Source organism: Myotis myotis, unplaced genomic scaffold (genome assembly GCF_014108235.1).
Source record: "Myotis myotis isolate mMyoMyo1 unplaced genomic scaffold, mMyoMyo1.p scaffold_m19_p_13, whole genome shotgun sequence".
NCBI classification, from domain to species: domain Eukaryota; kingdom Metazoa; phylum Chordata; class Mammalia; order Chiroptera; family Vespertilionidae; genus Myotis; species Myotis myotis.
Genome location: NW_023416317.1, coordinates 39,757,894 through 39,772,282, shown reverse-complemented (window position 1 = coordinate 39,772,282; position 14,389 = coordinate 39,757,894). Strand labels below are relative to the sequence as shown.

Here is a 14,389-nt window from a genome sequence, read left to right as displayed (position 1 = left end):
GCATGGACACCTCTTCACTGTGAAACAAATGAAGAAGCACAGAGGAGGAAGATGGGAGACTGTGGCCCAGCTGGTGTGGTTCAGTGGTTGAGCATCAACCTATGAACAAGGAGATCTTGGGCTGATTTCCGGTCAGGGCACATACCCAGGTTGCAGGCTTAATCCCTAGTAGGGGGGCACGTGGGAGGCAGCCAATCAATGATTCTCTCTCATCATTGGTGTTTCTATCTCTTTCCCTTGTCCCTTTCTCCCTGAAATCAATAATATATATATGAAATCAATAATATGTATATATATATGACTAGAGGCCCAGTGCACAACATCTGTGCACTGGGGGAGCGGGATGGGGTGGGGGGAGGATCCCTCAGCCCGGCCTGTGCCCTTTTGCAGTCCGGGAGCCCTCAGGGGATGTCTGACTGACGGCACTCCCCCTGTGGGAGCGCACTGACCACCAGGGGGCAGCTCCTGTGTTGAGTGTCTGCCCCCTAGTTGTAAGTGCACATCATAGCGACTAGTTGTTCCATCATTCGGTCAATTTGCATATATTACCCTTTTATTATATAGGATGGAAACTGTAGTTGGGATGATACAATGTTAATATCACATATTGGAAACAGTACAGTTCAAACCTAAACTGCCACCCTGGTTGTGTGATCATGGGGAAATCTGACCATGTATAAATTTAAACTTTTCTGGTCTTCAGTTTATGCTCATGAAGATGAGGACAGTGGATCAGATATCCTCTACCAGTAAAGTTCCCTTCAGCAATAAAGTCTACTATTATAATTGTGTTATAATCTCATGAGGTATTTTTTATGAGACTGTGAAAAATGTACTAAAATGTACAGAATGTACTTATTTGTGTCTGATATAGCACAGTCCCTTTGGTAAAGAGCACTTGGAACCAAATTTGCATTTTAAAGTGAGAACTAGAATCACTGGGTGGCTCAGGCATGTAAGAGAAATGTTCACTCGGGCCTACTCTGCCCAACCGTAAAATATGAAGACAGGTCGGCACTTCTCTGGACCCCCGGGAATAACACTATTCAAAACTGATTCTGATTAATAGAAAGCTACTAAAACATTCAGAAAAAGCAATGTTCTTGCTACAAAAGCATTTGAGTAAAAGCCAAGTAAGAACTTTCCTCCATACTAAGTTTTTTCCTTTCCTTTTTATAATTTTCATTTAAACACAACAAAGGTTCATTCTTGCAAGTCATTAATATTGAAATATAGTTATCAAAGTATTAAAAATTTGTGTTACAGATGAGTTTCCTTTTGGATTAAATGAAAAATTTTAATCTAATCTGGTAAAGCCAATAATTATTGTAATTTTGAAGCAGTAGGCTGTCAAGTATTTTGCAGTATCTAGAATAACAGTAATGTGATTTCTGTTAGTGTCAAAGAATACTTTCTTGGACCCTTTGTACCCAGCTGGCCAATTAGTGAAGAGAGTATAGAGCAGCCGTGGGCAAACTACGGCCCGCGGGCCGGATCCGGCCCGTTTGAAATGAATAAAACTAAAAAAAAAAAGACCATACCCTTTTATGTAATGATGTTTACTTTGAATTTATATTAGTTCACACAAACACTCCATCCATGCTTTTGTTCCGGCCCTCCGGTCCAGTTTAAAAACCCATTGTGGCCCTCGAGTCAAAAAGTTTGCCCACCCCTGGTATAGAGAATAGTACCAGTAAGTAACCTGTATTTCTGTCACTTCATGTCAGGGGCCGGAACGCAGTCCCATAGACCAGCGGTCACCAACCTTTTGGACCTCACGGACCACCAGTCGTCCGCGGACCACTGGTTGGCGACCAGTGCTCCAAAGGTTTCCTTAAACCAGCGGTTGCCAACCTTTTGGGCCTCATGAACACCAGTGGTCTGTGGACCACCAGTTGGCCATAGATCACTAACTGCTAGGAAAAAGGATTTTATCAGCTCTTACTCTGAGGTCTCTCCAGTTTAGGTTTTTTTGGTGTGTTTTTTTGGGGGGGTTGAGGGGGTAAGAGGAGGGAGTGGTAGCTAAAGCTCATTCTCTAGTAGATTCCTCAGCAAGGGCACATGAGAACAATATTTCGATTCTTGGAGTGTTTATAATTATTTGTCTGTGGTAGTTATAATTGAAGGTAAATTTGACTGGATAAAAAATTGGTAGTTCACGTTTTCTTTCCTTGAGTATCTTTAACATGCTACTCCAAAAATTTTTCCCTAATCACCTAATTTTTGAGTCTTTCCTAATTGTGCTTTATGTTTTCTTTCCTATCCTGTCATTTAAGAAGAATTTTTGTGCCTTGAAGTACTAGTTTATAGTTTTCATCTATTTTGTAGATTTTGGGGGGTATGTTTTCACTGTAAGGACATTCTTTTTACTCCTCTTTTTCCTTATAAAATTTTGATAAATTTTGTTTTTTAAAATTTTAATGAAACATGTTTTTTCCTGTACCATGAAAGGGAGAGCTCAGGAATAGTTTTTCCAACTTCATGATTCCAGAACTCTTTCTTCTGTTGTTTTAAAAAAGAGATTTTTTAAAAATGGCCTTTTAGTTTGTGGGACTGCCAACTGCTTTTTCCTGGGACATTTTCTTTCTTCTCCCATATTGTCCTGTCTTGATGAAATTGGATTCTACTTCAAGCAGCTTTCCTCATGAGAGGATTTATTTTTTAAGGGAGGTTTAGTTTGCTTGCTTCATTTATAAGGACAGATTACTCCAGCATCATGAATCTGAATTACTTCCCAGTCCTCTTGTGTTCAGCTATGAATGAGAGCTTCCAGACATACCCACCCAGTCTTGTGGCTGCTCTTGACTGGCTTGTGCTTTTCAGTAAGGACTTGCTGGCAATTTGAGGAATTTCCTCTTCAGCTGCCCTGCTTCCTTCCCTTGCTTCCACCCACAGTTACTGATCCCACATAAATCATGTGGTTGTTGGTAGTCTGTCATTACCTGCTAGTATTTGGCTGTTTGTAGGGGATACCTGGTTTTGATGTAGTTGTTATCTGTAGGTTTTGTATTTTGATATACTAGTTGCTCTGTTTTATATAGAGATTAAAGAACAATGCCATGGCTGCCACCATCTTTCAGCAATCATCTTCCTGAAGTTTGTATTTTTTACTTTAATTATTGCCCCAGGTCTACTTCAGAATACTATAAATTGGAGCTCTAGTCATTCTAAAAAGAAGGTACTAAAATACCAGTGATTTTCAAATAGTAGTTCTTGGAACCATGGAAGACTTATGTGTATATGTATGTGGGTCTCTGCGTGTATATGCACTTCTGTTTTCCTTTCTTCACCCCACTTTAAACAAAGGGCATCTACTATAGACACTGGACTTCCATTAAATATCTTTCAAAATCAGTATTTTGAAACTGGTAAAACCAAAGTGAAGTGAACTGACTTTCATAAAACCGATTTAATATTCAGAGAGATAATTTGGGCCAAGAACCATAATCAGAGTTCAGGCAAAAAAACCCTATCTTTATAAAAATAATCACGTTTTTCAAAAGCTTACAAAGAAACTATACATTTACAGTCATGCACTGTATAACAATGGTAAGTTAATGAAGAACTACATATACAATGGTGCTCCCATAGATTATAATGGAGCTGGAAAATTCCTATTGCCTAGTCATATTGTAGCTGTCAGGATATCATAGCGCAATACATTACTCGTGTGTTTGTGCTGTTGCTGGTATAAACAAACCTACTATGCTGACAGTCATATAACAGCACAGCACATACAATTATGTATGCTACATAATACTTGATAATGATAATAGGTGACTGCTACTGGTTTATATATTTACTATATTATACTTTTTAATCATTATTTTAGAGTATACTATTTTTACTTACTAAAAAAGTTTGCTGTAAAACAGTATGCCGTGGATCTTTGAGCTCGATTGGCCACCATGAGCAAAGCTCACCCTCCCGAGTTAAAAAAGTTTATGGACAAGAAGTTGTCATTGAAATTAAATGGTGGCAGACATGTCCAAGGAATATTACGGGAATTTGATCCCTTTATGAATCTTGTGATAGATGAATGTGTGGAAATGGCAACTGGTGGGCAACAGAACAATATTGGAATGGTGGTAATACGAGGAAATAGTATCATCATGTTAGAAGCCTTGGAACGAGTATGAAGAATGGATGTAGTTACCAGAGAAATCAACTGCTCCCACATGTCCCCTCTCCACAGCACCTGTTTTACTACAATATAAAAATAGAGTCCAGTCCATTTTCACATTGAACTTTTGTTAAATAAACTTTTGTATTGGTAAAAAAAACAACCAAACAAACAAACAAACAAAAACACACACAGTATGCCGTGTTTACCATGTCTCTTAATTGCATCATTTTCTCTTGTGCCTGATTTAATCTCATGTTTTGTACAGTAATATGCCAAACAGGCTTGCAGCCCGGGAGCATAAGTTATACCATATAGCATGGGTGTGTAATTGACTCTACAATCTAGTTTGTGTAAGTGTACTCAATGATGTTCACACAAAGATGAAATTGCCTAAGGACACATTTCTCAGAATGTATCCCAGTTGTTAAGTAGTACATGACTGTATTATATTCCTTTACACTTCTATTAATGGTGTTTAACTAGTTTTGGTTCTCTCCCATTTACTATTCGCTGCCAAAATTTCAACTACAGTATCAAATGTGGTCCTTAAGTTTTCTAACTATTTACTTAGAACAAATGTGAAACTTTAAACTAAAATTACTCATGCTTAAAGTAATCTCAGAAATCATCAACCAAATTAGATTTTCTACTTTGTCTTATCTACTTAGAATTTCAGTTTCCCTTAGACATGTTATAAATAAGATATTTACAGAATAACTTCAGAAAAAATAAAGGCAACCCCCTAAATATCAGTGTTTGTGGAGGAAGACATGACTCTTGGGTAGGATAGACATCCTGGTATACACCAGAGTATTCCACACACCTATGAAGTCAGAGCCATGGACCTGCCTGTCAGTCCCCTGGATCAAAGAGACCAGTATCTGTAGCCTCTGTATAAGCAGAGAGATTTTCATTTCCCTAGATGGTGTGTCCCTCAGGAAGCACGGAGGGCAGTACCATAATGGAATACTGGAAAACCAGAAAAAGACAGGGTGGAGCACAGCAGAAAAAACTCATTTAAAGATATACAATTTTAAGATATATTGGTGGTTCTAATCTATTAGTTGGGATTTCTACATTTGATTGCTGGTAAACACGGCCTTCCCAGGAAACCACTTATTACTGTAATGCTCTTAAGTTTTCCAACCTGCCTGATAGATATCAGCTTATTGTACCTGAGGGTTCAGGTTAGTACTACTGAAGCCTTGCAGCATTTGCTACGTGGCTGCATGTCAAATAGGCACTGTATTCAGAAACTTGTCAGAAGAGATAATATTCAAGATTTGTGTGTATAGAAAAGTTATGATACTGAAGGAAAAGAAAACTGATTTTGTGTTTATTTCAGCAATCAGAGGATTTCAAGTAAAAAACAACAACATGAAGTGGCAACAGATTATATATATTTTTCTAATCGGCAGAATTCTTCACTGAAAAATGAAGTGAATCAATGTTACATTCTCTTTGAAATTGTTTAATCATGTACATTATTAAGGAGAAGTCAAACTTGACATATGTATTATAAAATATAGCTCTTCTTCTACCAGTGAATTGCCTGTCAACTTGACAGGTTCAACTCTGCTTTAAGTTATTACTGAGACACTTGATCATTCTACCAGTGCACGGTAGTTCTTATTGGGCAGAATGGAACATCAAAACCCAAGGGGAAGATGCCACAGATATCCACTGGTATGACTATAAAGGCAAAGCCATAATGTGAATAAGAAAATATATTTTATCAGTGCCTTATGTAATTTCGATGTATTTATTTTTTCTTTGTATTAGCGGCAACTGTTTCTTACAGGTAGGTTTGGAATCCCCAATGAGCTTAAAAATAACAATATCCAGCCTTCACCTATTATCTCCTCTCCGAGGAAACTAACAGAATGTTAGAACTCAAAGTGATTTCGGTGATTGTCTAATTCAAGTTCTCCATTTTATTACTGAAGCAATATAGATGCATAAAGGTTTATTTAAAAATAAACATAACATTTAGTATGGGCCCACAAAATACCAGGCATCAATACACATATGCTCTAATAGCCCTGTGAGATTGATTTCATCATGATCATTTAGAAAAGAGGAAATCAAGAGATACATGACTTCATCAATAGCACATATGCAGTTAGTTCCAGAGACAAGAGTTAAATCTTCAGAGCCCAGGTCTGTTTTAGTTTTTTGTTAGTTGTTTGGTTTGGCTCCCCATCCCCTTCCATCTCCCCAATTTCACAGCTAATGTTACCCGACTTGCCCACAGTCGTGCAACTAGAGTAATAACATTTGAATCCAGGTCTTCTAACATCAGAGATTTTGTATATTTCTTCTTCTCCATTGATTTCCATTACTGGGTAGTTAGGTAACCCCCTTCATTAAGTAGGCTTAACTACTTCCTAGTGACGGCTATGAGTAAAGTACTACTCAGTGTATCAGAATTTGCCATACTCGTGCTTCACGATCATTACTTTTCCAGTTTCTCAATGGGTCTGATTTAATGTCTTTTTTCTTTTCTGGTATTATGCCAGACAATTATGGGTAACACTGGAAAAGTTGTAGTGTACAGTCTTTGCCCTTGAGTACTTATAATTGGAGTACTTTGCTTTGAGTACTTATTGTTTGGAGAAGACTTGAAATAGAGAAACAAACAGTACTATCAACTGGGATCCCAGAGAAAACAGTAGTAAAGACTGAAATAAGAGGGGCAAATGATATGCAGGATAGACAGAAAGGATTGGTCAAGGCAGAAGGCTTGAAAACAGACAGTCGGTGAGTAGCAAAATCCAGAAAGCTCCTGAGTAAGGAGACTATAGGACAAGTTCGAGGAAAGAAAGCTGCCTAGAAATACAATGAATATCAGAGTCACATGACTAGTTTATGGAGTCATTGTAGACTGCCGAAAATAAAACTAATAGCTACTAAATCTATTTACTCTGTCCCTATGCTGCACTAAACCCTTTATAGTATTCCACATTAATCTTGATTCCAACTCCATGAATTAAGGATTATTAAGCCTATTTTCAGTTGGTGGAACTGAGGCTCAGTCAGGCAAGTTGCCCAAAGTCACAGGGCAAGCAAGTAGAGGATCAGTATTCTAAACTATGTTAGTTGGATTCCAAAAACCACACCATTTCTGGTAGTTGTTTCTCAATTAAAGCCAATAGATAAAACAACAACAAAAACTTGACCAAAGCACAAATCTTATTAGGCCTTCAATTTAAATTATTTTCAAATTGCAAAAAAGGGGAAAACACACATAAAAGGTTTCCCTTGCAGCCAAATTGAAAAAATATATAAACACATGTAATAAAGTATTTATATGACCAATAATTACTCTGAAATCCCAAGGGAGCATATATTTCATATTTAACAGAGCACTTACATATTCCTTGTGGCTAACTTTACTTAATGAATAATTTTTTCAAGGAAAAACTGCTTTGAAATTTTATCTTAAACTTTTCTACAGTAAGATCTTATTTAAATTATCAAGAAAAATAATTGCTGCTTTGCACTCATTTTGCAAACACATCATAGTAAACTCTATAGAGACTCTCCCTTTGAAAAGAGCTTGCAAATAATAAGTACATTGTAAGAAAAATAAGGAAACAAGACTCAGAGATTAACTATTATTTTGAAACAGGATAAAATATTCTGTAAAAAGTTTATTATAACGCAAAGAATAATCAATCCCAAGTTTTTATTATTGACTGTCACAAAGGTAGGGATCATCAAGGCTTGGCTTATAGAGTACTTCACTGTAGAAAGTGAGCTGTGAGCTAATTACATATGTATATTATAGGCCAATATTTTCCACATATAATTTATATATATACCTGCTTATTTAGGTACTAAATGTCTGTAGTATCCTTCATTTAATGTTTCCTTTGAATTAACTTTTTTTTTTTTAAAAAAAGCAAAATACCTACACTTTAGCAACCTTTAAAAAACATACACACCTAGGTTAGCCTCAATTAAAAATCATAAAATCATGGCTTTGATGTACAAGTTAAACATCTATCTCAATATAAATTAAAATTAATATATGTAATCATAAATCAAAAAATTTTTTTTCTGTACTACCAGTAATGATTCTGCATACCTCTGATGGTAAAACACCATACTTTTATAGGTGCTCTCCTAATAAGAGAATAGTTAAAAAGTAATCCTCTTTAACTACGTAAATAGTTATGAGAATTTACCTGACTCTAAAGAATGTGTGCCCATATTCATTAATGCACACTATTGCTGAGACTAGAAACTTAGTCAAACCAGAAAGTTTATAAAATGTGAGGCATGCTACATAAATATCAACTATAGATGAACAAATACAGTTTTCCTTTGATAGCTCCTGTTCAGGAGTGCTTTTATAGGTGTTCAATTAAAATGGCTAAAGTAATTCTTTAAATATTTGATGACACTTGCCATCAATTAAGGAAAAAAGTCAGTTGTGTTTGAGCTGGAAAGCTGAGGATGAGTAGCATCTGAAGATGAAAAGGACGGAAAGAGTTGTACAGGCATGGCCTGAGGAGCAGCAAAAGTAAAGGTAGGAGTTAGCTGGTTCCTTTTGTTGACATTTCTGGTTCTGGCTAAAGGCTTTCCACTTTGGCCCCTGCATAACCACTGGTGATCTCTGAGAGGCCAGAGCCATGCACTTTCATGTAAAAGTCAGGTAATGTATTTGTCGGACACCATTAATTAGTAAAAACTAATGGGTCCTTTTGTGTAAAAGTTACAGTTTCATCAGTTCTACAATTATTTCATGACAATAGGTCTTCTGGGAATTTATGACTTTTAGAAGAGTTTTAATATGCAGTGAACTATACTATACTTAGTGTGATTCAAACTGCCTATTGCAGAGCCAGTAGAACTGCCTGGACTCTATCTCGGCATTGCCCTTCATTGGCTGTGAGACTGAAGCATTCTTCAAGCAATTCTGTTTCAGTTCTCTCAATGGGGATAGCGTTACTTCTATCACAGGACTGTTATGAGAATTAAATGATAAGATATGTAGAAATAATAGAATGAAGTCAACAAATGTTAGCTATCAGTTAAATGAAGCAGCATCCCTTTGAGAAAAATTAAGATGAAAGTTTCAGTGTTAATGAAAGTTCAGGTTACTTGCTTTCTATAAGTGATTTTCTAAGACACAGATACATAGCTGCAGTCTTAGAGTCTATGTTGCTAATTGTAGAATTTGTATATGAGACTTCACATACATTTGAAAAATACTTGGTAATTAACAAATCATTTTCTCACACATTATCTCATTTGATTCTCACCACAAACTCTAAGAAATAAGCAGTACAAGTATTATTCACATTTTGTGGATGAGAAAACTAAAGTTCAAAAAGGTTATTTAGTTTTCCCATAATTAGAGTAACTGGAGAAGTATAATCAAAATGCAACTCCATCTCTTATACTTTTTTTTTTTGTTTCACACTTTAAGATAAAGACATGGATATTATGTAACTAAATTTTGATTTAAGGCTATCATTGATTTGTTTTGCTTTGGATTTAAGTAGAATTTACAGAGTATTTTTCAGCATAATAAAATAAAATTTCTAAATGAATTCTTTCTATAGATATATACCTATATCTATATCTCCATCCTTATTAGACTCTGGGATAGTATCTTATGCTTGGAAGGGCCTAAAAATAAATGCAAACATTTATGTCAATAAGTTGATGTTACTCAGATGTTAAACAGATGTCCTTTCTAGACTGGCTTACTATTCTACAGCAGAATTTTTCTAGGTCACTACAGTTACACAACAGGGTAACTTAGGTGTTTTCACTAAAGGTAAGATATTGGCTTTATTTTGTCTCCTTGAAATAAATGGTAAGTACTTTAAAATAACAGATTAAACAGCCAATCTACCATGAATGATACAAAATACCTTGACAAAATTGTTGACTTCACCAGTAGGGTTCTGGCTTACCCTTCAAAAACTGTCCTCATTGCTATCATAGGTGATCGTTCACTTGTGCTGTTACCAGGCTAAGCTCCTCACCAGAGTTGTTGATTTTCTACTAAATGTAAGTCAGGGCTTTATGACTTACAGAGGTATCAAACAGCCAATGTCACAGTTTGTATGTTCTGTATATTTTAATTTATCGAGAACAGTATGATCTTTAACATATTAATTAAAACTGGCTTAATGAAAATGGCTAAAATTAATTCCTCTAATTCTCTTGAGTTGAAAGGAGATGACCATACTATGTTACAATAAATGACAATCGCAATACATGAAGGGGTTTATATAACTGCTAGAAGCCCAGTGCACAAAATTCATGCATAGTTGGGTCCCTAGCAGCTGCCAGCTGCCGGCTAGGGTGCCTCCCTTCCCCCGGCCACTGCCACCGCCAGCTCAGCTCCCTGGTCGAACTCCCAGTCAAGGGGACAATTTGGATATTAGGCTTTTATTATATAGGATATTGGAATAAACTTAAAACGGGTTAAATCTGAAACATAATGCTATAGCCAATGGTTACTCTATCATGTTGGGTGTTAACTAAGGAGAAATAATACGCAGTTTTACTATTTTTAAAAAGCCAGCCAAAAATTTTAGAGAAACAATGAGGAAGGGTAAAGCAACTCATCAAATCAAGAAGCTACTTTGGGGCCCTCTCTACAGATATCTGGCATCTAGAGACCCAGAAGGTCATGGCCGAAATGTTCATGAGACCTGGGGTGAAGGCTACGACTATTCCTAGCAACTGCTAAGCTATGCAGTTTTTGTTGAAGAAATATGTAAAACAATTAGCTTACTAACAGTCTATAATTTTTTGTCCTTTTGGCTTAGAGCGAAAAGAAAAGCAGAATTCCAGCAGAACACAATTGTTTACTATCCATACTCCTTATCACTTTAGTTTTTCATCAGTCAATAAAATTAATTTACTCTTCCATTAAAAAAAAGAATCAATATAGGCTATAAATTGAGTCTTGGATATCTCATGACTTACAGTATGGCAATACCTCCTCTTATGTGAGAAGGTAAACTGGTTTGGGCTTCCAGATTTCAGGCTCAGTTTTTCCTTTCTAGCTCCAAGTTGCCTATAATTCTGCCAATTATTATGATTTAATAGAAAACATTCTGAGGGCCACTAGTCATTCCTGCCTTAGTGTGGTTTGGTTTAGTTGTTTATCATCTTTTCTCTCTCTTAGCATCCTTATGAGGGTGTATACTGAAAGAATTCAAGTTTTAAGGGGAAAAAAGACTGGGAAGAAATTATAAACAAGAAACACTTATTAAAAAAGGCAAGTCTTTTAGTAATAGAACATTCAGTAAATGCAACATTTATTAAGCCTCTTCTAGGTGTGTATGTCAAGTTTCCCCCATAAACAGCTACGACCACCTAACTTTCAATAAGAATATTTTATTATAATATCACTAATAGTAACATTTTAAAACTTTATTTTATTTCATTTTTTAATCCTCACCTGGGGATATGTTGATTTTAGAGACAGAGTAAGGGGGAGGGGAGGGGGAGAGGAAGAAAGAGAAGTACATCACTTGGTTGCCTCCTGTACTTGCCCCTACTGAGGGTCGAACCTGCAACCTAGGTATGTGCCCTGACCAGGAATCGAATCTCCACCTTTTTGGTGTATGGGAAGACACTCCAACCAACTGAGCCACCCAGCCAGGGCACTACTACTACTATTTTTTATGTGTCTACTATATGCTAAGAACTGTTACATGTACTTTACATCCTAATTGTGATGGGGTACTATTAAATGCCATCCACTTTTACAAACCAGGAAACTGAGGCATAGAGAGGTTAAGTAACCTGCTCAAGGTCACACTGCTAAATTGCTCCAGATTCCCTGATTGTGATAATTACTCTATGCTGCAAAAGAACTCATCTTTGATATGGAGAGAGAAGCGGGAGTATCTATACTAATAAAAGGGTAATATGCTAATTAGGGCAGACGTCTTCCAGACGTACATTTGGATGTCCGTCCGGACAAAGCCACAGTGGCTGTGAGGCCTGGAGCTCAGGCAGCCATGAGCTCAGGCCTTGCAGCTACTGTGGCTGGCAGTGGCAGTAGCAGCGGGGTGATGGAGGTAGCACCTTCCCCTGATCAGCCCGGTCGCCTCCCGCAGAAGGAGCAGGCCTAAACCATCAGTAGGACATCCCCTGAGGGCTCCCAGACTGTGAGAGGGGACAGGTGGGGCTGAGGGACACTGCCCCCACCACCAGTGCACAAACTTTCGTGCACCAGGCCTCTAGTAAGAGATAATGAGGGATGCATGTTGGTATTTGGTCAAGAACTGGTCTGGTCCCTTCCTTAATGTAGGAGTATCAGGTATCACTTAACTCTTGTCCTCTCCCTAATCCCACTCAATCACCCCTGCCTCCCTAGACTGGTGTGTGCCTAGCAAACAGGAGTAGGGAAAGCACAGAACTCCTGAGCTGGAGTGGAGAAACCTGAGGACTCAAGGTTGGTCATGCATAGCAAATAAAAGTTGTGAGAAGCTGTATTTTTTAAATTATACATTATCATCCACCTGTGTAGACATATCAATAGAAGTCAAGGTGAAAATACATTGGTGTTTCATTTTTACTCGTTTTTAATCCTCATCAGAGGATATGGTTTTATTGATTTTTAGATAGAGTGAAAAACATTGATGTGAGAAAGAAACAAACTCCGACTAGGGATCGAACCCGCAACCTAGGTATGTGCCCTGTCCAGGAATCGAACCCACAACCTTTTTGGTGTATGGGAAGACACTCCAACCAACTGAGCCACCCTCCTAGGGCACTACTACTGTCGAACCTGCAATCCTTTGGTTATATGAGACAATGCTCCAACCAACTGAGCCAACTGACCAGGGCTTCATTGGTCTTTTAAAAGTAAAAATTTACATTGCTGAAATTTGTTACCACATAACGAGAATTAGCATTTTAAGCTTGCACTCTATTTTAGATTGGCAGCTTGAATGTACTACATCATTTCCAAAATGGTAACAGATGTTGTTGAGACTAGCTACACATTAGAAACAAAAGCATATATTCACATATAATTCTTAGCAATATTGAGAATAAGCAGCATAAAAAGCAGAGAAAGTGTTAGGCAATGAAGACATCAAGTTAAAAATCAATACAATACAGTGACAGCACCAGGGAGTCATTTTTGAATTATACTGTATAACACTATAATACTTCATAAAAAAATGATGCTAATCTTGTATTATTAAAAGTGAAAAATATGTTACAATGTATTCCAAATAAATCCCATAGTGGTATATTTATGACAAATCATTTCAGTTCACTCCCAAGTTTACAACACAACCAGAACTGGATGAAATTACAGTTTGTTATAATTTCAGAAAACCCTATACAGTACATGAAAATTACATTTAATATAAATGTCACTTCTTATAGTCATATTACTCTTGAAGTAACAGTTTTATTGGAGAAGTGTGGGTTTTCAGAATATGCAATGTAATCAAGACATCAAGCAGAAACATGTTAGCCTCCCATTTAAAATATAACAAATATGCAATAGCACAACATAGGAAATAGGCTGTATTCTTCTAATACTAGAAATTTCAGTTTTGGAGATTTATTTGATTGAAAACAAAACACCCCAAATTTTTGTGGCTTCTTACATAAACTAAAGTAAATAATTAATCAAGTCATAATATTTGATCTACATTAAAAATCATTTAAGAAAGAAATCATACTAATGGATAAGTAGAAAATTGCTTTCACAGTACTAAGGTCTATAAATAGATGCCTATTTTATTTATTTAATGATTATAAATTAAAAATTTCCTAATAGCAATATATTAAAAATTCTTATTTCTTCTTTTTTGAAATATATCTGAGTCAAGAATCAAGAACCGATTACTCTATAATCAAAGCTACCTAGCAAACTTCAGCTAAGTGTGGCAAAAAGAGCAGGGACCACACACTGTGATAATAAGGACACTAATAAGGCTGTCTTCTGAGTACTATCACTAGCAACCTGTGGGTTCAGGGTTACATTTAGAGCAGTGGTGCGGGATTTACATGGGGCACTTAAACTATTTCTCCAGCCCCTCTGAACATGGCACACATTTTTAAAAAGCAATTTTGGGCCATATGGTTGATGGGCTTGAAAATGTTTCTACCGTAACAGAGGCAATGTATTGCTGTGAAATACATGAAATTTAGTGCTTAAAAACTGGTTCTCCCCTGCTATCAATCACTGCTCAGACAGCTTCAGTTTCCTTACCATAACATGGGAATAACAAAATCTATCTTACTGATTGTCTGTGGAATGGG

General features: G+C 36.7%; 2 protein-coding genes across 3 annotated transcripts in view; one reads left to right on the top strand and one right to left on the bottom strand.

Moving 5' to 3' along the window:
- LOC118668232 (ubiquitin-conjugating enzyme E2 E2) overlaps positions 1–14,389 on the bottom strand; it is a 247,520-nt gene that overhangs the window by 83,135 nt on the left and 149,996 nt on the right. The gene's annotated exons all lie outside the window — the stretch shown is intronic.
- Positions 3,889–4,277, top strand: LOC118668233 (small nuclear ribonucleoprotein G-like). The gene has a single exon (XM_036332746.1). The coding sequence runs from the start codon at positions 3,909–3,911 to the stop codon at positions 4,137–4,139; it is 231 nt and encodes a 76-aa protein (XP_036188639.1). The 5' UTR covers positions 3,889–3,908; the 3' UTR covers positions 4,140–4,277.